Raw genomic sequence first — 22672 nt, 5'->3', positions numbered from 1 at the left:
TTCCTGCCCACTCCCAGCCCACTGGTGAGGTAGTGTGAGAAACAAAGGTGGCATGACTGTGTGTGCTGCTAAGCAACAACTAAAATATTGGTGTGCTACTGGAGGATTTTCATCATAAATTCAAATCACATCTATCACTTTTCTAGCTGCTATGAAAAGAATTAACTTCATTTTACAGCCAGAAGTAGTACACACCTGAAATTATGCTATTGGTATTACTTCATATACTCGGGCTACACCTCGAGTACTGAGTCCATTTCTGTCCACCTCTGCCCAGTGAAAGGGAGGCCTGGACATACTGTAAAACATCAGATGGAGAGTGGAACATGAAGGTGCTGAAGGGCCTAGAAGGGCCCAACACAACCATTCTCTGATTCTGTGAATCACTGCTTTTGCCTGGCATTTCCTTTTTCTCTTTCCTTGATCCCCTTCTTTAGCAAAAAGAGGCCAAGTGAAGTTTAATATGTATTCCTTAAAAAACAGAACATCACCTCCTACATCTAAAAACATTAAGACAGCATGAGAGAACAATATTAATGTATATGCTAACCACAATTCATTTGTCAAGAGGAATATATATATATTTTTTTTCTATTACAGATTTGCTCAAAGTTTATGGCAAATTTCTTAGTAGTATGTACTAATAATCTTTCTGTTATGTATTGTTTGGGATTTTTGCTTTGTCTTGTTTGGAGTGGAACTTTCACAGGGTGCCTTTTCAGGTAGCCAGGATTGATGTTTATTGGATGGCTTTTTTTGTGTGTTTTCAGAAAACAGCACAAACTTCATGATTTGATCCATATGCTATTACATTCAGTAACAAAAATCAACAGATGATTCCGCTGTTCTGCAGGTTGCACATTTGTAAGTTCTTAAGAAAATTCAGATTTTGAATAGTCATCTATTCAGAGCTTTTCTTTGAACAATGTTCTTAACTAACAGGTTAGGAACATTTTTCCTTTTTTTTTTTTTTTTTTTTTTTTTTTCCAAAATTCCCTTTTTTAAATTCAAGGTTTATTTTCCAGATTATTTACTTACGTATGGTATGTTTTTCTGCCTTAAATTATAGTTTTCAAGAGTGTTGACTATGCTAACTAAGTGGAAGACTGCTACGAATTTCGATTCTGCTATCTGAATTTTATTTTTGGTAGATCTTCCAGGAAGAGGGTGAAAAGAATTTTAAGCAGCAGTGAGATTAAGACAAATGAAATGTTATTTGTATACATTATTGGGAAAAACATAGGTATCTGCAGAAGACAAAAACATCAAATGAGCTACGCAGAAATAATTTACAAGAGGAACACTGAAGTGGTATAAGGCACAGTGGAATAGAAGAGCTGAATAAATAATGAATATGTGTAGACTCTTGAAGATGAGAAAGCTTAATGAGTAGAGAAGTGTTGCAAGAGTTTTTATTCATGTGTGTATTTGTGTGTCTCTGCTTGTGTATCTAAAGATGGTGGTAATGGTTTGTAATGATAAATTTGGTCTGGTTTAAACTTTAAAACTTTACTAGACTGATATTCATTAATTTTTCATGCTAATGGATCATTCTTAATAATTGTAAATCAATATTACTGTATGCTCAAAGCAGTTAGTTATTAACAATCATGTCCTAAATTGTCTGTGAATGTATACCACCCTGCAGTCAGCACAGTAGTACTTCATGGTCTTGGTCCCTAAGGGCCAAGGTGTTGAGGCTCAAGAGCTCTTCAGTCAGGGAAACCACAACTGATGCAGGTGTCTTCTTTCTCTCTTTCTTACTCTCTAATGTGTACTCTGCAACATGGGGATATTATTTTCCTGTGCTCTGGCAGGTGGCATATCTTGTTGCTTGGTCATTTTTTCCCCTTGGTTAGCAGGTGCTTCATTCTTTCAATAGCAATCCAAAGATAAAGAATTCACTGATGGCCAATTATTCATCATTTGAGGGTGTCTGTTTTCAACTTTTGCCCATTTTTTCATGTTCTGAGCTCGAACTGTACATCATAAAAAGATACATGGACGCAAGCTTCATTTTGCACAGAGAGTTCTAAAAATAACAGACCAAGGCTCTTGTGTAGTTAGCAGGGCTCTAAGGTCTGAGCTTGATTCCTAGTGATCACGGTAACATTATTAATGGAAAGCTGGATATTAAAATTCTCATGCATTGTTTACAGTTATGCTATATTAGTGTGCTCATATTTGAATTCAAAATAAGAGAAAATCAATTAAATTCTGCTTGGAGAGCTTTTGCTTTCATGTTTGCAGCTGGAGGCTGCTTTGTCTACGAAGAAAACATCCTAGGGCTTGAGAGGCAATGGCATTGTCAGAGCTTTGGGGAAAAAAAATTCAAGTGTAGCATATAGCACCTTTTTAAAACAAGAAAAGGCAAGAAACCCAGGAAAAGGCTGCAGAAGACAAGAGAAAAGGTCATTTTGGGAACCATAAGACATACATGTTGTATTCTCAGTCTTCTATGACACTGAATATATCCAACTACCTTTTATTGTTAATGGATATCTCAGACCTCTGCTAGTGTTTGCAGAAACCTCCTAATATTTTGTCTTTACATTACATACTACTTTTCTGTTAGGGCTCTAAACCATCTGACAGTGAGGGATTTCATTGTTTTGGTTTGCTTTTTTTGAGGATCTGCTATGTCATTCAACAGGGATGTTATGTGTTTAAATATTACATCAAGAATACACGGTCAGTTTTAGAGAATCATTCAGTAGACTTTGACCGCTATCCAGTATTCATGAAGATCAAACAGAAAAAGCAATGGTATATTGTCAGAATCTTTCTTTGTGGAGTATAGTTTTTTACATGAGGCTAGAGATCAGGATGTCATTGTCACTCTCTCTTTTTCAGAATGTAGTGGCCAGAATAGCACAAAGAAAGCTAAATACCTGTAGGCAAAATGAAGATTCTCTTGGTACAGAGATGGCAGCCATCCAGGAAAACTAGTAGTGCATTACTTTAGAGAACTATTTCTAGGATTAGATATGAGAGAGGTATAGCTACAAAACTAGAAGAAATATTGCTTTAGTTTAAAGCAAGAATAATGATCTGGAAATGAGGGAGAGGAGAGGGTCTCCATAAAGATTTTTTTAAAGAAAATCAGAGTCGCCTGTACTTTTAAGTACTGATTTCCATTTCTGTATTCTGATGTAACCAAGATATGGAATTATAAGTTCAATAACTATGATTTTTGTCAAATTTTTCTGTGGCTACAGTAGTGTTGTGTGATTATGGAACATTTAGGATACTGCGCAGAAAAGATTGATTTGGGGCGACTGCACATCTTTTTATCTAGCCTGAATAATGTGAAAGTTTTAGAGGAAGGAATAATCAAACATAGAGGTTAATGACAATGGCGCAAAATGAAAATGAATTTACTGGTAGCCAAGTAATCTGCTGGCTGTGAATATTAATTTCTCTTTTTTTCATTTTGACACATGAAATCTATGTTGAATGGAAGGCATTTGATGTAATATAAAGTGGGAAATTGTTCATTGGGATAAAAAGTGAAGAAAGTGTAAAATGCTGCCTAAATGGAATACGGCAACAAAATAAATTTGTGCTATTGAACCAACAAACATTCTGACAAAAACTTAGCCAGCATTGTCAGTGGAGAGTGGGATTAGATTGTCATCACTGAATAGTGCTGAGGGAGTAGAGTAAAAGAAATGAAGATCAATAGTATGAAGTACAAGATCATGTATCTTGATACTGCAGTAAGAGCTCTGGTCAGGAAAGATTTTTTTTTATCTAAAGATAATCAGATAAGGTATTTTCAGTACTAATATTAATGCAAACGTTAAAAGGACTGGTAAGCCATTACCTGAAATGTGGAGAGATTTTAAAACAGAAGCTTTTGGAATACCCACAGTACTAAAAGATTTGAATCAAGAGAGGAAACTTGAAGAACACAGTTTTTTTAACCCTGAAAAGTGAGGAAGGCTAGAAGGATATAAGGAGTCTTTTTAAAGCAAGGATAAGGAAACTCAGAGTGTATAAATGACCTAGTCTTCAGGCACATATAGATTGTATTTCAACAGACAACTTGGTTTTGTGTGCCCACCAACACTGAAAACTCCGTTCTTTCACTTAAATTCAGAATTATTATGAGTTATTCACTTCAGTTTGGCTTGGATTTACATCTGAATCTCCTCAGCAGTAGGAGTAAATGTAGGTTTATTTGTTTTTTTTTTCCTCTTCTGCCATTCTATTACACTCTTGACTTTATACCATATTTTCTAGATGAGCACGGACAAATATTATAGATATTTCAGGTGATCTTTAGAAGAAAACAAACAAACAAACAAACAAACAAAAAAACAGAAGTAACAAGTTATTTTTTTAAAAAAAGCTTTGCTGAAAACAAGAATTTGAAAATTTCAATGCTTAGTCACTGATTTTTAATATGGCTTGCAAATCAGCTCTAGGCACTGATTTTTTTAATTTTTTTATTTTTTTTTTATCTGGCAAAAAGCAAGTAGGACTTTCTCAGCTGCTACCTACACTTTTTCTTTTTAAACTTGTGTATTTTCTGGCTCTGATCATTCTGACACTTTGTAAGTATTTTAATTTTATGCACATTTAAGACAAGACAAACTATGTTGTAAAGATACTGAACTTGATAATATATACGTCGTGTTTAATATTAATTATGTATTTCCTAGGAGCTTTCTAATGAATTTTTTTTTAATTTATTTTCTTAAACTTGTGTGCACCTATCCTCAGATGCTTCTTAAGACAGCAGAGGTATGACTTTATATTAAAATCAATATTGATTTTGAAACCTATCAAGACATGAAGCACATCTTCAGTAAGCACTGTCAACTTCTAATTTTAACTCCTCTAACAAAGCAGTTTCTTAACTGCTAAAGCTAAATGATCTATCTAGTGATGATTAGAGTTCACCAAATCACTCCCTGAAAATCTGCCAAGCCTGACATAAAATTGGAAAACTGTGATTTTGAGTAAACAGAGGGTTTTTAAAATTATGGTTATAAACTGAATTGAGTTATAAATTATAATATGAACATACAGCTATATCCCCTTTACTTTTTAGAAATAGTGATTGTATAGAAATTACTTTTTTTACACTGCATTAGCATTTTCACGGTTACCACTGATCATTTTATACTTGTGTTAACCTTTCTGTTATGAATGGAATTGTAGTTGGTATGCAACATTTTAATCCAGTCATTTGGTGATTCTTGGCAGAATTTTGTGAAAGATGTGTTCAGTGAGTGCATCTCATGTTTTCTATCGCGTATCTCTATGCAGAAGGAAATCACAGATCCATTACAGATCCTATTGACATCATAGGGCCAGAAACTTTTTCCAGGGATTTTGTAGGTGAAGGTAACTTTATCTTTGTAGGAACAGTATATTTTGAATGAAATAGCTGATAAAAAAATAATAAATTGCATCACAGAATCAGAACTGTAGAGGGTGGAAGTGACTTCTGGAGTACATCTAGTCCAACCCTTCTGCTAAAGAAAGTTTGCTACAGTAGGTTACATAGGAAAACATACAGGCAGGTCTTGAATATTTCCAAAAAAGGAGACTCCACAACCTCACTGGGCAGCCTGTTCCAGTGCTTTGTCACTCTCACAATACAGAAGTTCTGTCTTATATTCATATGGAACTTCTTGTGTTGCAGTTTGTGCCCATTGGTCCTTGTTCTGTTGCCATTAGATATTTATAAGCTTTGACAAGATCTCCTTGTAGTTTTCTCTTCTACAGGCTAAAGATCTATTGCGTTTCCTTGTAAGAGAGATGCTCCAGGCCATAATGATCTTTGTAGCCCTCTGCTGGACTCTTTGGTAGTTCCCTGTCATTCTTGAACTGGGGAGCCCAGAACTGGGCACAGTACCCCAGATGAGGCCTCACCAGGGTGGAATAGAGAGGGAGGATCATGTCCCTTGTCCTGATGGCAACATTCTTTTTACTGCACCCCAGGATACCATTGGCCTTAATGGCCTAAAGGCTGGCTCATGGTCAACCTGTTCTGCACCAGGACACCAAAGTCCTTCTCTGCTTAACTCCTTTAGAGCAGGTCGTCCCCATACCTGTACTGATGCATGCAGTTATTTCTCTCCAGGTGCAGAACTCTACACTTGCCCTTGTTGAACCACATTAGCTTCCTCTCTGCCCAACTCTCTAGTTTGTCTAGGTGTCGTTGAATGGAAGCAGAGCCTTCTGGTATGCCAGCGACACCTCTCCGTTTTGTATCATCAGTGTTCCCCGCATTCTTCCAAATGATTGGAAGTTGCATTCCTCTTTTTTCTGGTAAGAAATTTTGCAGTTTTTCTGCATCCTGTTATAGATTCTTGATGTTTCCTTTCTGCTCTTTTTTTTCTCTTAAGTCTGTGTATTGCTTCACCTCATCTCAGTGTCTGTACTTCTCTCCAGCTTGAAAGGCATGTTGACTTTACAAATTCTGTTGTGTTTCTTAACAGGCATTGTGCTTTCAAACTAGGGAGCTGGATCTTAGGTTTCATGCATCAGTGTTCAGTAACCTGTTTTCTTTGTTTTGAGGGTCTTACTTTCTTCATGATCTATCATAGAAATTTTATTTTCTGTTTTAACAGATTGTTGTTTGCGCAAGCTTTGTGATTCTTGGAGTTGCTTTAAAGCTGCCTACGGGTAATCAGAAGACAGACTGGTATAGATATATCTCAGGCTATTTAAAACTGACTGTGCTATACCTTAGTCATAAGAATAAAGCAAAATGCAACATTCAAACAATATTCTAATCAGAACAAGGCAACTATATAAGTAGGGAAACTGAGCATTGTAATTTCCTCATCATGCGTTGTAATTTGGTCACTGCTTTTATTTCAAAATTGAAAATGCAGCATGCTGTTTTGGATAAGATTTTAACTGAGAAATTTTACAGTGTTTCTTGTTTAAGGTGTTAACAGAGTTAATGTACTGTGTTTTAGTCTCAGCAGAAAACCTGGAGAAGAGCCTGAAGCATATGGAAAAGCAACTCCAACAGCTTGAGAAGGATTTGAAGACATTTCCAGTTGCTGAAGATAAGCATGATAAGTTCGTAGCAAAAATGTCCATATCCTTTGGAGTATTCTTTAGAAAAACACATACAAATAGTTTGATTGCAATAACTCAAACTTTAAATTTATCTAGCTTCAGTTTGTGGCATATATTGTTGAAAAAAAAAATCTTTTCTCTTAAAAGCTAAGTACATGAACAGCCTTATTAATGGAGTCATCTGTAGTGAATGGAATTGGGGGGAAAATGCTGTTAGGTTTAACTCTGTATGTAGGTGTCTTACTGGGTGATTTTTCTCATAAGAGTATATTAAAGGAAGATGTGCATCACTCTGTATTTGTTCTTTAGTGTATGAATTACAGTTCAGAATAAGTTTGGTAGATGCAACAATTACAACAAAAAATTTCTCTTATTGCTTAAATGAAATTTACCTTCTGACTATTTATTCCAAGCCCTCCACCCAACTGAACTGCCTGTCTCCCTCATATGTGACAGGAAGATATTTAATCAAAGTCAAGGAAATTGTTCTCTAGCTTAAACCTCTCTACTGACCTTTGGCCATGGAGAATATCCTAGGAGCAGAAATATCAACATACATAGAGAGAAAAGTTGAAATTCCCTTACTAGGCATAGTTAGTTTATTATCTAACTGGAAGTCTACTTTGCTATGTATAAAGACAGGAGGACTCAGGAGACAGTTATTCATTGCTCTTGATTAATCTAACTCTATTAAATAAAGGACAGCAAGAGACCCTAAAGATAAGTGGCTCTTATCACTGCTGCATTAGGGCCAATTTCCTCTTCAGAAGACTAGCTGCAACCAAATCATATGTAACTTGGCTTTAGGCCTTTCTCTGGACTCTGGAGTGTCTGTAACCTTCCAGTGTTACTACTGATCTTTTCTGTTGTGGTTTATTTTGTTGGTGAAGCTATTCTTTGTTATTGTTCTTGTTGCTGTTGTTAGTGACTTTCTTTTCCAACTCAGTGTGGTTTTGAGAGATTTGTTGAAACTCACTAGCACGGTGTCTCTATAGTGTGAAATGTTTTTGCATCTGAAGAAGCCAGTGGTATAGAAGAGAACTTGGAGAGTTCTAAATTTCCTCCATAAAAAAAAAGATATAAAAGAAGTTAACAAAAATCATTTGGGATTGAGTGAAGAATAGCCTGAAGATATAAGTTGCACTTAAGAAGGAGAGCAGAGAGCAGTGAAGAGAAATAAATCTGTGCTAATGTCCAACATCTGAAATTCCAAAAATGATTAAGCTGAATGCCTAATTTCCTTTTGTGTTACTGACACATTAGGCATTTCTGGAACTTGATGGCAGAAAGTTAGTGGAATACTTTCATAGAAGGTTATAAATTGCATTTGAGACAGAATAGGTCACAGTTGTAAAACAATAGTGTAAGAAGTTAAAATATGATATTCAGATAGGTAAATGGGTGGACCTTGTCAGTAAATGCCATAACTTTTCTCAGAGTTAAAATTCCATCCCCATATATGAAGACTATTAGAGCAATTTACTGAGCTCTTAGAAAGGATATTGATCATCTCAGGAAAGGAAGAAATGTCCTTTTCAAGCATTTCAGAAGCAGTACTTCAGCAATACTGCTGAAGATTTAGATTATCATTGTATGTCATGAAGATAAGCCATAACCAAAAAGTTAAATTAGTTGTTTGCAAGGGTTGTCTCCGGAGAGATCTTTGATTGAACCAACTGTGCAATACTTTGTATGAAGGGATGATCTCAGCTGAACTTTTTAGGAGTTTCATTAAAATAAAATAATAAATTAAATAGCAATAAATCCCCAGACTTGAAAAGATTTAAAAATAAACTCAAGTATTTACCCTTTGGATGACATATTCTTACATGAACTAAGGTAGTGTTAGACACCAGAAAAATTGGAGTTGAAAAGATATTCTCTTTTAAGATGGCTGCAAGGAGAAACTGAGCTGTGTAGCTGTAAATCTGGTTTCTGTGCCAAGAAAAACTGATTTAGACTAAATAAAAAGATCATATATATGGGCTCAGCCTATACACATATCTATATATGTATGTATATATAGTATGTGTGTATATATGTATGTGGGTGTGTATATATATATATATATATATATATACGCATATATGCAAGATACACTGTTAAGTGACATGGACATTGTGGTGGGTTTTATTGTTTGTTTGTTTGTTTAAGGAGAAACCATTCCTTGCAGAGCACAAATTATGCCAAGACATTCAGTAGAGCATAACTGAATATCCATGTATCTTTCAACAAGATGAGTTAACAAAGTCTTCCAAGAAAACAGATTTTTTTAAGGGAATAGTAGAATGACTACTTACTCTGGAATAATATATAGTTAAAAAATAAAATTGAAAAACTCATGCCAAAAAGCAGATACTAGTAGGTACTAACAGAAAGGCAAGTGCATTTCAGTGACTATGAAATAGTACATCTAGAAGAAGAATGTTAGGAGTTCTTGAGAACAACTGTAGTTAAAAACAATCAGAAAGCAGAAATAAGTTGCTGTAAAAATCAGTAATAGTCTTACATCTTGAGTACTTCCATTACCCCATTTCTAAAAGTATATTGTACACCTATTGATGTGGTAGAGAATGGTGACAACAGTGATCAACAGAAAGCAATAATTTCAGCAAGAAGGATGTTTAAATAGATTAGGACTCTGAAGCTGGAAAATTAAATGAGAATTAGTAAAGATACTTGTAAATTTATCTACCATGCAACAGGAAAGTTAGGAAGGTGTTCATTATTTCTTGTAAATAATTAGGAATAAAATCCTACTTCAGAGATGATAACATACTAACAGGAATGTTTACTCATGCAGAACACAAACTGCAGCATTTACTTTCAAGATGTTGTAGAGGTTGACAGCGTAGATGAATTTCCTTTAAGGCTTAGATAGTCAGCTAAAGATACTGTGTCTGGAGCTTAAATACATTAGTCCTGAGGTAGTTTTAGCTCATAAAAATCAGTAACCTGCAGGTTCTTACAAGCTAAATACTACATAAGTTGACTTACCATGCTACACTTTTTCTATTTCATTCTTGTTTTCTCCAATCACTGGGTATTGATTGCTGTCAGAAACAGGTGAGATGAATATTTTATCATAGTCAGAATAAATCAGTGCAAGTAAAACCAGCTACACTACGTATTTTGTTATGTTAGGCTATTCAAACAGTATTTTGAACAGAACATATTATGAACGGGAATAGTTTGCCTTCACCTACTACTTCTCCCAGTACAGAGGCAATAATTTCAGAACCGTTAAGTTGCATTTGGTTTCTAGTAATTTCTGTGAACACACTAATTAAAGAAGCTCACTTTTAGAAAAGCAGGAGCTTCAATAAATTACGAAGCAAAAAAGGTTTGATGGAAAGGTTAGATAATCCTGCACAGCATGATGAAGCCTGGACGTGTCTTGACTTTTATTCCTATGACAAGGAAAGCTGAATGATGCTGAAGTCTTGAAAGGGATGCAGCTCATAAAGAGAAACCAGTAGGAAATCTGAAAAAGGAAGGATGGTGCTTTGTTGGTAATAATTTTTCATCTTGAATACAATTAAGCTTCATGGACAAGCAGGGTATTACATCCTGTCACAAATATCACAACCCAAAGGTCCCTAATGAACTGATTAGCATTCTTGTTTCTTCAGGAAGTCAGATATATGCACAGTTGGTGCACCCTTTTATTGACAAAGTCTATAATTATTAATATTTCTCTTATACATTAAATTGTGCTAGTTTGTCAGTGATCTTATGTATACTAGCTGAGCAGAAATTACAGTCATTATTGTAGTTCATTTGTTTGCTTTAATTAGGACAGTCAAAGAATATTGAATTGATATTGATTTATAGTATTAAATTCATTCACTGTAATGTTCAAGAAAAAGCACAGTGAACAAAATGCATTTGTATGTTCAAAATAAACATTTAGTGGGTTTATGAAGAGAATTTAAATTACATGATGAAAGCTTAATTAAGCAGTTAATCAACATCTTCTGTATCAGTCTAGCTCACATCTAATGATTTTCTAAGGAGCAGTTGAGAAACTCTTCAAAAATTTTATCCTGTTTAACCACTGAATGTATTTATAAAGGTGATTTTCACACAAGTTTATGCAACTAATACTTGAGAGACAGTAAGTTGGTTGATACCTTTCAGCTAGGAATACAGTCCTTTCTTTTTGATCAATTCTCTGTTCCTTTTTCCTTGTTGTTTAAGTGAATTTGTTAAGAGAAGGAAAGAATTGAACTTAGCCTGATTCAAGTGAGGTATAAGAAACCCAATTCTGTACATTGCCTCTAAACTATTGGTTATCCAACCAGCCACGTAGTTGGAAATTTCTTCTGTACAGTGTGAAGAAATAAGACATCCTAGGATCCTAAAGGATTTTCAAGATTACAAGACCAGAGCTGCTCAAGTGAAAAAGGACTGCATGTTACTCTTTCAGAAAGGATCAAGATGTTGACTATGTGGGCATGTAATTAATAGGGTTTGGGCAAACAATGTAAATTTAACTTGAATTATGTAATTCTTTTATATATTTTCTATCTGGTCTGGACCTCAGACTCATTAACACTGGTTTTGTTCATAAATACAAGGGATATACACACTATGGTACAGATGTATGTCAAATTTTTTTTAGTATTATATTTAATATAGAGGTAAGATTGAGTGAGTAAGTCAAGGAAAAGGAATTATTAGACAAACACTCTTCAGAAGATACTAATTTAAAAATTTAAACATTAGAGTGTCTTTTTTGAACTACTGTATTCAGAGAAGAAATTTTACTGTTGATCCTTGCTGTGTACACAAAATGAAGTCTCTGTGACATGTATTTTTCAGATAATTGCAACTATTTCCCCAAGAGCTTCATGTGGGAAATTCTCGCTGGAGCCCTGCGTAATTTGTACCCTCTGGCCTTAAAATAAATAAATAAATAAAATTAAAAATTGTTCATTGAAATCCTGGTTTAAAGTGACCTCAATCTACTTACACCAGTCTTTGAAAAATTTGCTGTGTTTTTACAGAGACTGTTGCTGGCTTATATAATGACAGTCTCAGTTCCATTTTGAAGATTCTATTGAAATACATACAGCATCTGTGCACTTATTAATCTTTTGTACTTATGCAGGATCAAATTCCTTTTTGAATTGCCTATGTTTAATACATGGGTTAGTTTGTCAAAATGTCACATGCAATGAATGTAAGGTCTTCTGAGAAAATGTTTGGAGTACTAATGTAATTTGTTATCTACCGTAGAGTAACAGCTGATTTTATGTCTTGATACGCTCCACTATATTAGTATTTTACATAGCACAATATATTAAAATCAATACAGTTTTAAGACAAGCAGTCCACTATGAAAAAAGCTGCCGTGAATATGCAAGACCAAATATGTAGTATATGGAAATTCCACAACAGATACTACTCATTTCAGCCCCGCATTGCTTTTCTGTTCCAATAATGAGCAGAATGATGATCTGTAGTCCCATGAGTTCAAAAAGGCTGTCCATGAAGTGAAGCCATTTCAGAAAAAGTTAACAAATAACTAACTTCTTGATTTGCTTTTCCTCCCACCTGTGTTGCAGCTTTGCTGTACTTCTGTTTTCATTCATCCAAAGCCAATGAATCGTGTAGCTGATAATGCACATATATCAACCTGTTCATAATAATTACAGTTGGGATTGCCGTGCTCAGTAGTATTCCCTGTTGCCTCCAGTTTAGCTAGTACTGGCTAACAAAAGCTGTATTTAAGGAAAAAAGGAAGAGGACTTATTAAAAGTAGCTAAATTGAAGCACAGTCTCAGTAGAATGCCAGGAGCTTAGGGTATCCCATAGCATACCAGACAGAAAATAAAAATCTCAGAATTCTCTGTCTGGGAATGAAATACTGCATAGTAGCACATCTTTCCAGAATGCTGCATTTTGAGTTTAAAATTCTGCACCATGTATTTGAGAGGAGTCAGTTCCAACAGTTTAATATAAACATTATATAGACACTATTAGCATAGTTGTAACTGTACTTACATCTTGTAGAATATCACAGATCTTTCTTCTCAAAAGTTTCCTTTTTAGTGTATACTGGCTTATCATTCATTTACAACATTAAATATACATTTTATTTATATTTTTAGCTTTTGTAAGATTTTTTTTTTCCTTCCTAGAATGCTGAAGAAAGTTACTGGCAGGTTTGATTCATGGCATTTATACCTATTGTCAAAAAAAACCAATTTACCTGGTTTTCCTTTAGCATTCCAAGCTATGGAAATAAACAAGCTCAAAAATGCAATAGATAGTTATTTCTATCTAAGTTCTATTGGTGATCTAAGATTTATATACAAGTATAGTATGAAAAATGATCAATATGCAAAAACATTTTCCTTAGCTTAACGTTAATTTTTGTTTCCTACTGTGGCAGCCTTTTTTTCTTTCTTGAACTGCTGACATTTCTTTAGGTGGTCCTAATGTGTATTTGTGCCATGCTTTGTTATTCATAATTCCTTTTTTTTTCTTTACTTAATATTTGGGCAGCTGTTGCATACTGATCTCTCATCCACTTTCCTTGCTATCCCACCAGTAAGTTTTGTGCATGTTGGGGAATAAGTAAAAGAATGTTTTGAAACTAAGTATAACAAACTATAAAGACGTCTTACAGTGAAGATCAAATGGGATTCGGTCTCTAAGCTAAACAAGTACATGGTATAAAATTTGAAGAGTAAAAATAATCACCCAGTAGTGAGTTTTTCCTATCAATTTGAAATAGCAGAGGTAACAAAAATTCTATTTCTTTGTTTTTAATTCACCTAATCAAAAATCCCATTCTTCATAAAAATAAAATGGTAAATAGTGTATGTATTTGTGATATAACAGTTAATTGTCTTTTATAGTAATTGCAGTGGGCAGTGGGAGAAAAAGTGAAGTTGTTATTTTTTGTCTTTTACATTCTTTTCAGGAGCATGAAGAGAACAGAACATAAATATTTGTTTAGTTGCTTTTCCATTTATGTAAATACTTATGAAATCGTCCCACAGACCAACATGCAGTATTTCTTCTTTGAGCTTTACAAAGCCATGAATAAAAAATTATTTTTTATTTGATTCCATTTGCTATGCAGTATTTTGGTGCTTTTTATAAGTTGTCTATCTTTTTTGGGAGTAGTTCTGTTGTTTTCACCTCTAATTTAATTAAATTGTATTTGCATTGTAAATAGCCTTGGAAAGCATAAATTTCTGATGCAGTCACTAGAAATAAAATCGGAAGCAATACTGTCGCTATATTAACATTCTAGAGAGCTGTTAGGATGAGGGTTTTTTCTCTTGTATTTATTATTTTTAATACTGTTGTTTGCTGACATTTCTATTTTTACTATATTTGAAGTAATAATTACAGTATTTCTTGATATGTTAAAGTATTCCAGTTAGTTACTGATATCTAAATTTCACTTTGTTTTTATATATGTGGCAGAATGGCACGCATTTTAGTGAAGTTAGCTACTAGTTGTAAATCAAATTATATAATTTATGTATTTTTAAATGAGTATATTTTAGAAATATATTCTAATTTACTTAACTAAATTACATGTTTGACCTTAAAGATAATTGTGCATATGTTCTTAAATGAACTCACTACTCTTGAAGCCTTAACAGCAGCATACAGCTTTCTAATTCATGCCAAAGAAGATTTTCAGAAACTTTCAGGGATGCATGAGAACATGGAAAAACTGTATCAGAATGTGATGAGGTATTTTGCAATCGATCTGAAGAAAGTTTCAGTGGAGGAGTTTTTGACCGACTTAAACAACTTCAGGATGATGTTCATGGTATGGTTTGTTTATTTATTCCCTAACATTTCTTAAAAATTACTTTTGTAGTCTTCAAATTCCTGAACAAAATAATTTTCTTCTGCCTCAAAAAGCATCTGATGCACATTACAGAAACTTTTTTTGTTCCTCCTAAATTCTGCTAAGTTACGATAATTAGATTTTGAGTTATTATTTTTGGATTATTTCTTTTTGAAAGAAATGGAAATTCTTTATAACGATGAATGTAATTTAAATCTGAACATCTTACATTTATTTATAATCTGAATAGGAAAAATATGAAACTCCACTTTTCTTAAAACTGCTTTTTCTTTTTAAAGGATGCTTGTTAGTTATTTAAAAATAAAAAATAGCTGTCATTCTATGTATTCTTTTCCCCATACAAAATCCAAATCCAGAACTTTATTTTATTTAATGATAATGTTCTCTGAGTGTTTGTTTTTTATGCATTTTTAAATCTTTCTTATCTCGCCTTTTAAAGAGATGATCTTTTGGGGAGAAGTAGCAAAGAACTATTTTATAGTTTTTAATGTCTTTATTATCTGTGAGAAACAGCCATTAGACTGATGCAGGTTATTTTTAGATAGCTTTTCATGTATAAAGCTCAATACATTGTCAAAAGCATAATGCAAACTCACTTTCAGTTAGTAGATGTTTGCTTTAGAGTTATCTAAAATAGTCATAAATTGAGGCTAGTTCAATATTTCTTATATCACAGGCCATCATCCTGCGACCATTATATATAAACATATATATAAACTTTCACAACTAGTGCAATAATAGCTCAGCATAAAGGTTTAAAGTTTTTTGGAAATATAAATTTTTCTTTAGATATTTTTTTGAGTCCCGACATATTTTCATTATGTTTACAAATACTGATAATAAGAATTATTTAATCTCAATGTGGTGTTCTTATTATTCTTTGTTCCACCGAAATATGATTTAAGAAGTTTTAACAAGTTTTCCTTCTTAAAAGTGAAGTAGAAATTTCTCAAACAGTATTTCTTTAAAAAATTTTTTAAAGTTTTTTAGGAGCTCACTATATATGGCTACAAACAACTGTCTTGGCAAATTTCAGGATAATCAGCTGTTCTCCAAAAGATATTGCAAGTTCTTTTATCATTGCCAGTATACTTTTTCTGGAAGAAGGATGATTAATTTGATGCACTTCAGAATACATAAACAAGACTGGCACAACCCTCAATTTCAAATACCAAAGCAAATTTAGGAAAGTCTGAAAGTTCTTTTTTGGAGCTCCTGTTTAGGCTTAGTGAGGATCATTGTCTTGGTTATTTATAATTATGCTCAGATTGGTAAGGTTGTGGGGACCAGGGAGAGTTTGTTGATTTTCTGTGGTTTTTGTGGTCATTGTTTCTTTTGTTTGTGGCTACTTCTGATTACATGGCTTAATTTGTAAGCTATGCTCCTGCAGGAAGGATATCTTAGAATCAGCTTTGTGATGTAGACTGGTGCAGTGATCAAACTCTTCTGTTGACCTGTTGAAAGACTCAGTTGCTCATTCTGCCATCTTCATATTGCAGCCTAACACTTATCATTACAATATATTTAGGTTGCTCCTGTGTTTCCCAGTTTTGTTTATTTGTTGTTGTTATTTTTTAAAGTTTTCAGACTTGTCAGAGAGTACAGTCAGGAAAAATACTCCTGCATATACTGAAACTTGGGTGAAATTCCTTTGCCCTTCCATTTTGAGGAAAGTACTTAAAATGGAACACATATTTAGCAGAGGTATTAGGATGTGTAAAGATTATCGAAGCTCTGCTGCTTCAGAATTCAGTGACTAAAATTCTAGAAGGTGCCGTCTTCAATTAAAATAATTTTGCTCAGCAAGCTACATGTTGCATGACATTCAACAAAGGTAAGTGCTGGATCTGGGTCCCATGCAGTGACATAGAATTTGGGAATAGTGGCTAAAAACTTTCCCATCAGAAAAGGGCCAGGAGGTTCTGGTTGGCAACTGGCTGAACATGAGCCAGCAGGATGCCCAGGTGATCAAGAAGGCCGATCACATCCTGGTCTAAGTGTCCATCCTCATGTATGCAGCACTGCTGAGCCATGCCTCGTATCCTGTATTCAGTTTTGAACCCCTCACCACAAGAAAAATACTGAGTTGCTCAAGTGCATGCAGAGGAGAGTGACAAAGCTGGCTGAAGGAACTAGGAAAGAGGTGTTCCAAGGAACAACTGAAGGAATTGGGGTTGTTTAGTCTGGAGAGGAGGAAGCTGAGGGGAAACTTCATCACTCTCTGTAACTATCTGAAAAGAGATAACAGCAAAGAGGGTCTCTTTTCTAAGGTTACAAGTGGTAGCAGTGAAGACACTGACTTATGATGTGCCAGGAAATGTTTAGATTGGGTACTAGGAAGAATTTCTTCCTGGAGACGGTAATCAAGCTTTAGAATGAGTTGTGCAGAAAAATGGTGGAGCCTTCAGCCCTGGAGGTATTTAAGAGATGTGTAGACATGGCACTAAAAGACATTATTTAGGTAGGTTAGGTTGATTGTTGAACTTCATGGTCTTGAAGGTCTTTTCCAAATGATTCGGTGATTCTGTATGCCTGACTTCTCAAACACACACATCACATCACACATCAGTTATATTAGTTCTTTTCTATATTAGTTCTTTAGTTCAGTTATATTAGTTATATCAGTTATATATAGACACACATCAGTTATATTTTCCAAACTGTTGCTAATTTGAAACCCAGGAAACCTATTTCAAAAATTCTAAATGTTATGAAATAGTTATATTAATTTAATAGTAAAATTATAGTTTTTAACCCACATCTTCTATTTAAATCCTGTAGAATAAGAATTCTAAGTGCTCAGATTCATCTTGAACTGGAGATACAAAGTAGTGGTTGTCCTTTATCTTAATTTCCCTATAGTTGCTTTCTGTTTCCATAAAACTAGCACAGATACTAAGAACCTGCTTCACAGCTGTGTTATAAAGATAGATTCATTAATGCTTTGAAACAGTTAGTTGTTATTGATGAGCATGATAGAAGAAACCTTGAGGAAAATTAATAATTCTGTCTTGCAGAGCACAATTTGAAGGCTATATGAAGAAGGTGTGTAGATAAGGCATGAAACCACTTATCATTCAATGACACTAAACAAAATATTGAGTAGTTGCTTGGGTTTTAGTCTATTTGGAAAAGATTTTTGGGATGCCTAGTGTGAGACACCTGAGGCCTAATTTTCAGAATTGTTTAGAATTGGTTTTGATTACTGACAGTGATCAAGTGAAAGATGTTTGGAAAACTTAGCTAAAAAGATGTTTAAACTTAGTGCTACACCATTATTGGATTCTTAAATAGTCTAAAACAAAAATACAGCTTTAGTCATTGCTATGCATGGGAACATTAAGTTATGTCATCTCTGTTGTTCAGCAAAGCTGACAATTTAAATACATTTTTATTCACTTAGGATACTTTTGTATTTTTCGTTAATGAAAACTAAGCAGTTTAAAATCTGGAGCCATAGTTTACAAGTTAATAGCTAATACTGGAATGCACTTTATACTTCAGTGTTATCTGTTAGCTGTAGCAACTAACATTAGCACTCTGTGACTACCAAATCTAGTGCATATTTGGTTGGCTGAATCTAAAATACGGGTGAAGCACCTTACCTTCAGTGCTGTAATGCCTGCAGATAAGTTCCCAATACACTTACTGCAGCATCTTATTTATCTGAAATGTCTGTTCACCTGTGCTTTCATACTGCTGGATGTACTGCTAGTAGGCTCACTCCTTCCCTTGAGAAAAACAGCTTTTTGAAATAATGTGAAGCAATTGTAATATTTTTCCTCCTTATTTTTCTCTAATGGTTAGAATTTTCCTGCAGTAGTGTGTTTTGGAGAAAGCAAAAGATTTTTTGAATCAGCAACTTTTAAGTGCAACACAGCATAGTAATCGCAGAATTACAGAAATCCCTTGCTCCTATTGCTACTAGATTGTTTTGCAGCAGAAATGACAGAAAAGTTTGAATCAGTGCTATAGTAAAAACATACACACAGAAGAAGACAGTAACATTTGTTTCCTAGACTCTAGAGCATTTATCTTCTGCATTATATAAATATTTAAAAATCACAAATGATCCAGGAAAGCACAACAGTGAACCCAAGAATACCTGCATCCCAGAAACTGTAAGCCTTGGCATTTTATGCAAAATAAATCTACTTCTGAACCCTTCTGAACAATATATTTGTGTACTGTGTTGGTATATAGTAGATGTGGTCAGACTGTGTGAAGTGTTTTAGCCTTTTTGAGCAATCTAATATTAAGACATCTAGTTTTTGAAATGCAAATGGCATGAGACGTAGAACATTTAGGGTTTTAGGGTATTATTTAGAACATTTTAGGATTTGATTACAGGAGATAGGCTTCTAAATGTATGCATCTGCATCTTGCTTTATCTCATGGCATGTGGTCAGTTTTTGTTTAATTGTTGCTTTCAAAGGAGCTCTGTCACCTCAGCTCTGTCAAGCACTATGTCTTGGAGTGGTGTCTCAAGTGGTGTTTGAGGCATCATCAGTCTGAAATTCTAAGTTAAGTCACAGGACTTGTGGGAGGCTGTTGTCCTACTGAGGGAGAGGCTGAAAGCAGGATGTGATGCTCCAGAGCAACCAGTGTGCACTGGATATGAAGGTGTGAGCTACTAAATTAAGTCCCGTCGATCATTTTAATTAGAAAGGAATACATGCCTAAATTTGCATTGTTACAAGCTGAGTTCTACTGATACTATTTTGGGGAAAAAATGTTGATGTGCAGTAGAATTTTCTTTGATTGCTCCGTTAGTCAACTACGTAATTCCCTTCTATTTAGTCCCTTTATAGAGTTTTGCTGTCTAGTTTATTTTATTGAGTGCTCAGTCTGAAAATCTGCAAATAATTTGTTAAAATTAATTCAATCTAGAACTTTAGCATTCTTTAGTAGGTTTCTCCCCATCACTCCTGTCAAGAAAATTGACAGGGGTGATCCTAGAGAAGATACTGGGGAAGTAAAGTTTTGCTGTATTTTTTAAAAAACCCTTTCATTTCAAAGTAATTTTTCATGATTGAAAGCTTTCAAATTTCAGTTTTCAAGGAGGAGCATTTTCTTATAAAATCCATGTACATTTTTTCATTGTAAGAGAATAACAGAATGGCCCGGTTGGAAGGGACCACAAGGATCATGAATTCCTACCCCGCCTCCTTCCCCGCCACATGCAGGGCCACCAACCTCCCCATTTAATGCTAGACCAGGCTGCCTAGACCTTGCTGTGTGGAGCCTCATTAGATTCAGCCACGCCTTCAAGTCTGAAAAGTCTTATCTTTCATCACTGTCTATTGCATTGATGTTACAAGCAGTGCCTGCGCAAATATTGCTATAATCCATATTTATCTATGCTGTATTGGATCACAGAATCACAGAATAATGTAATGGCATGGATTGAAAAGGACCTCAAAGATCATCTAGTTTCAACCCCCTGCTATGGGTAGGGTCACTAGCCACTAGACCAGGCTGTCCTGGGACAGAAGAGTGAATTCTTCAGTCCATTCTTACATTTTCTCAAATTGCAGGCTTGAGATTTTTCTTCTAAAAACAACATCAAACAATAACTATCATTGCAAACATGCCAATCTTGCATAAGAACTTAAGAAAATTTTAAATATTTTGTAGGAGGTGACAACTTTGATCTGTTGTGAAAGATGGGATGTTGTATGTAATTGCAGTATGAAAAGAGAAAATTTATTCAGTGAAGAATAATATGCTGTTAGTTTTTCTTGTAAGACCTTTAAAATTACATTAAGAATCCTCCCTATATGAAACAACTGTAACATACGTAAATTAAGGAAAATTTTGAGCATATGTATTGGCACATGTATTGCAGCTGCAATGCACTTTACATTGGATGTAACCCACATAGCTATGTACCAGCATACACAGCTGATATTAAAATAATGAAGTTTATCTTAAAAGCACTTTTAAAAAATATTATTGAAGTTGATTTTTTTTTTGTTAGTGTCTATATATGCAAAAGAATGGTTTTAAAATTCTGAAACTCTGTACTATTTGGCTTCATTGGAAGATTTGGAGTACCTATTTATGATTCAAAATAAGGAACGTAGTAGGAATATTATCCAGAAAAATAGAATTTATAAACACAGTGAACTAATGCTTATGTATATAGCAGTAAGAAAAATGAACTAATAAGTCACCAAAGCAATTTTGTTTCCTTTGTCTTATGAGGAAGAATAGATCTTGAAATTCCTTTAGAACTACAAGTAAAGAACATAAATTTATAGTTTTCTGAAAACAGGTTGTTTAAATATTTTGACTTCTTCCTTCACTAATATATTTATTTATAAGCTGTAATTCTTGCTGAAATTTATAATCCCATTTGGAGCCGATTAGTATGCTTTTAATGTATTCATTCTGAATTTGCTTGTTCTTCTGAATAAAATGTACTGTATGTTGAATGTAAAATATTTGATAAGATTAGTTAGAATATTGAATTTTTAAGTTTTCTTTATTTTTAAGCTCAACTTTTGCTAAGAGCAACCCTTTTTTTTGCACAGCAAGCAATAAAGGAGAATATAAGAAGGAGAGAAGCAGAAGAAAAGCAGAGACGTGCTAAAATAGCTAAGGAGAAAGCAGAAAAAGAAAAACAAGAGAGGCAACAAAAGAAAAAGCGTTTGTTAGAAATGAAAACAGGTGAGTAATGTAGAAAGGTAAGGTTGGTGTGAAGGTTGGTATACCTTGAATCACAAATAAGTTCAGTTATGCTGAGAACTTGTTATGTTATCTGAGAATAAATATTCTCCAAGTCATAAAGCCATTTTTATTTCTTTTAACCAAGATTACATATTCATTTTATTCTTTTAAGAGAATGTCTGGTCTGAAGTACTATGGATTCTTCTTTGAATATGTCAGTTGTTATTCCACCAGGTCCCTATTGAAACACCTTCAAAGTAACCTCATCCATGCATTTTTAAAGTTATTCATTTATTCTGTGTTGTCTTTTCTACCAAGAGACTACAGACACTGTAAATTCCCTGTTAGTAAGGAAGATCTCTATGAAGATGATTCTCTATACTGCTATATTTTATCTTAGATTGAGCTTCTGGAATCCTTCAGAATGATATACGACTTTCAGTGTAAATTATCATGAGCTACTTTCATTTTTTCTGAGCAGATCTTGTTACGCAGTTCCCCACTCAATCCTTGGTTCACACCTTTGGAATAAATGATTAGCTGTCTCTTCCACGTTTCACTAATATCCAGAGTAGATGTGTGCCTTGAGGTGTGATACTAAAGTTTTCTATTAAGATAGAACTCAAGAGACTCTCCTCAAAACAAAGAAATGTAAATTTTTTAGAAGTAAATGTGACACTCTTTTAAAGTTCAAAGAATGTAGTATTGAAGACTTGAAAGAGGGTAAAAATAGTGGCTGCATTCTTGCATGTTTGGAAGCGTTTCAAAAAAATTAGTTATTCTTCTCTAAGACGTTGTAAGAATGACTGATAGTGCTTTGGATATACAATTGATAGTCCTCTGGGGAAAACTAAAGTTCCTCACAGTTTCGTTTTTCCTGTATTTGTGTTGAAACTTTCTGTGAAACAGGTTCCAGCGTTACAAACTTCTGAGTCACGTGCCCACGTGTGTATATGGGCCTCTGGTAGCTAAACCCACTCCTTCAACTATGTGGCTGTGAACTATATATATTTGTCATCCAGAAATCATCTAAATCATTGAGTAAATAGCTACTTTGTCTGTTAGTAGGTTGTTTTCGTTTGTTTGTTTTAATTGATCACATAAATGTAC

At 34.2% G+C, this 22672-nt stretch overlaps 1 protein-coding gene across 1 annotated transcript in view; it reads left to right on the top strand.

Annotated features, from left to right (window-relative positions):
* DIAPH3 (diaphanous related formin 3) overlaps window positions 1-22672 on the top strand; it is a gene marked incomplete at both ends in the record, with an annotated part of 225786 nt that overhangs the window by 133074 nt on the left and 70040 nt on the right. Inside the window, 3 exons of the mRNA XM_079534573.1 lie at window positions 6942-7068; window positions 14686-14848; window positions 21427-21562. Of these exons, the coding sequence (XP_079390699.1) occupies window positions 6942-7068; window positions 14686-14848; window positions 21427-21562 (426 nt within the window). The remainder of the gene's footprint in view (window positions 1-6941; window positions 7069-14685; window positions 14849-21426; window positions 21563-22672) is intronic.

The sequence above is a fragment of the Tetrao urogallus genome (assembly GCF_951394365.1).
Source record: "Tetrao urogallus genome assembly, chromosome: 1".
Taxonomy (NCBI): domain Eukaryota; kingdom Metazoa; phylum Chordata; class Aves; order Galliformes; family Phasianidae; genus Tetrao; species Tetrao urogallus.
This window is presented reverse-complemented; position numbering and strand designations above follow the sequence as displayed.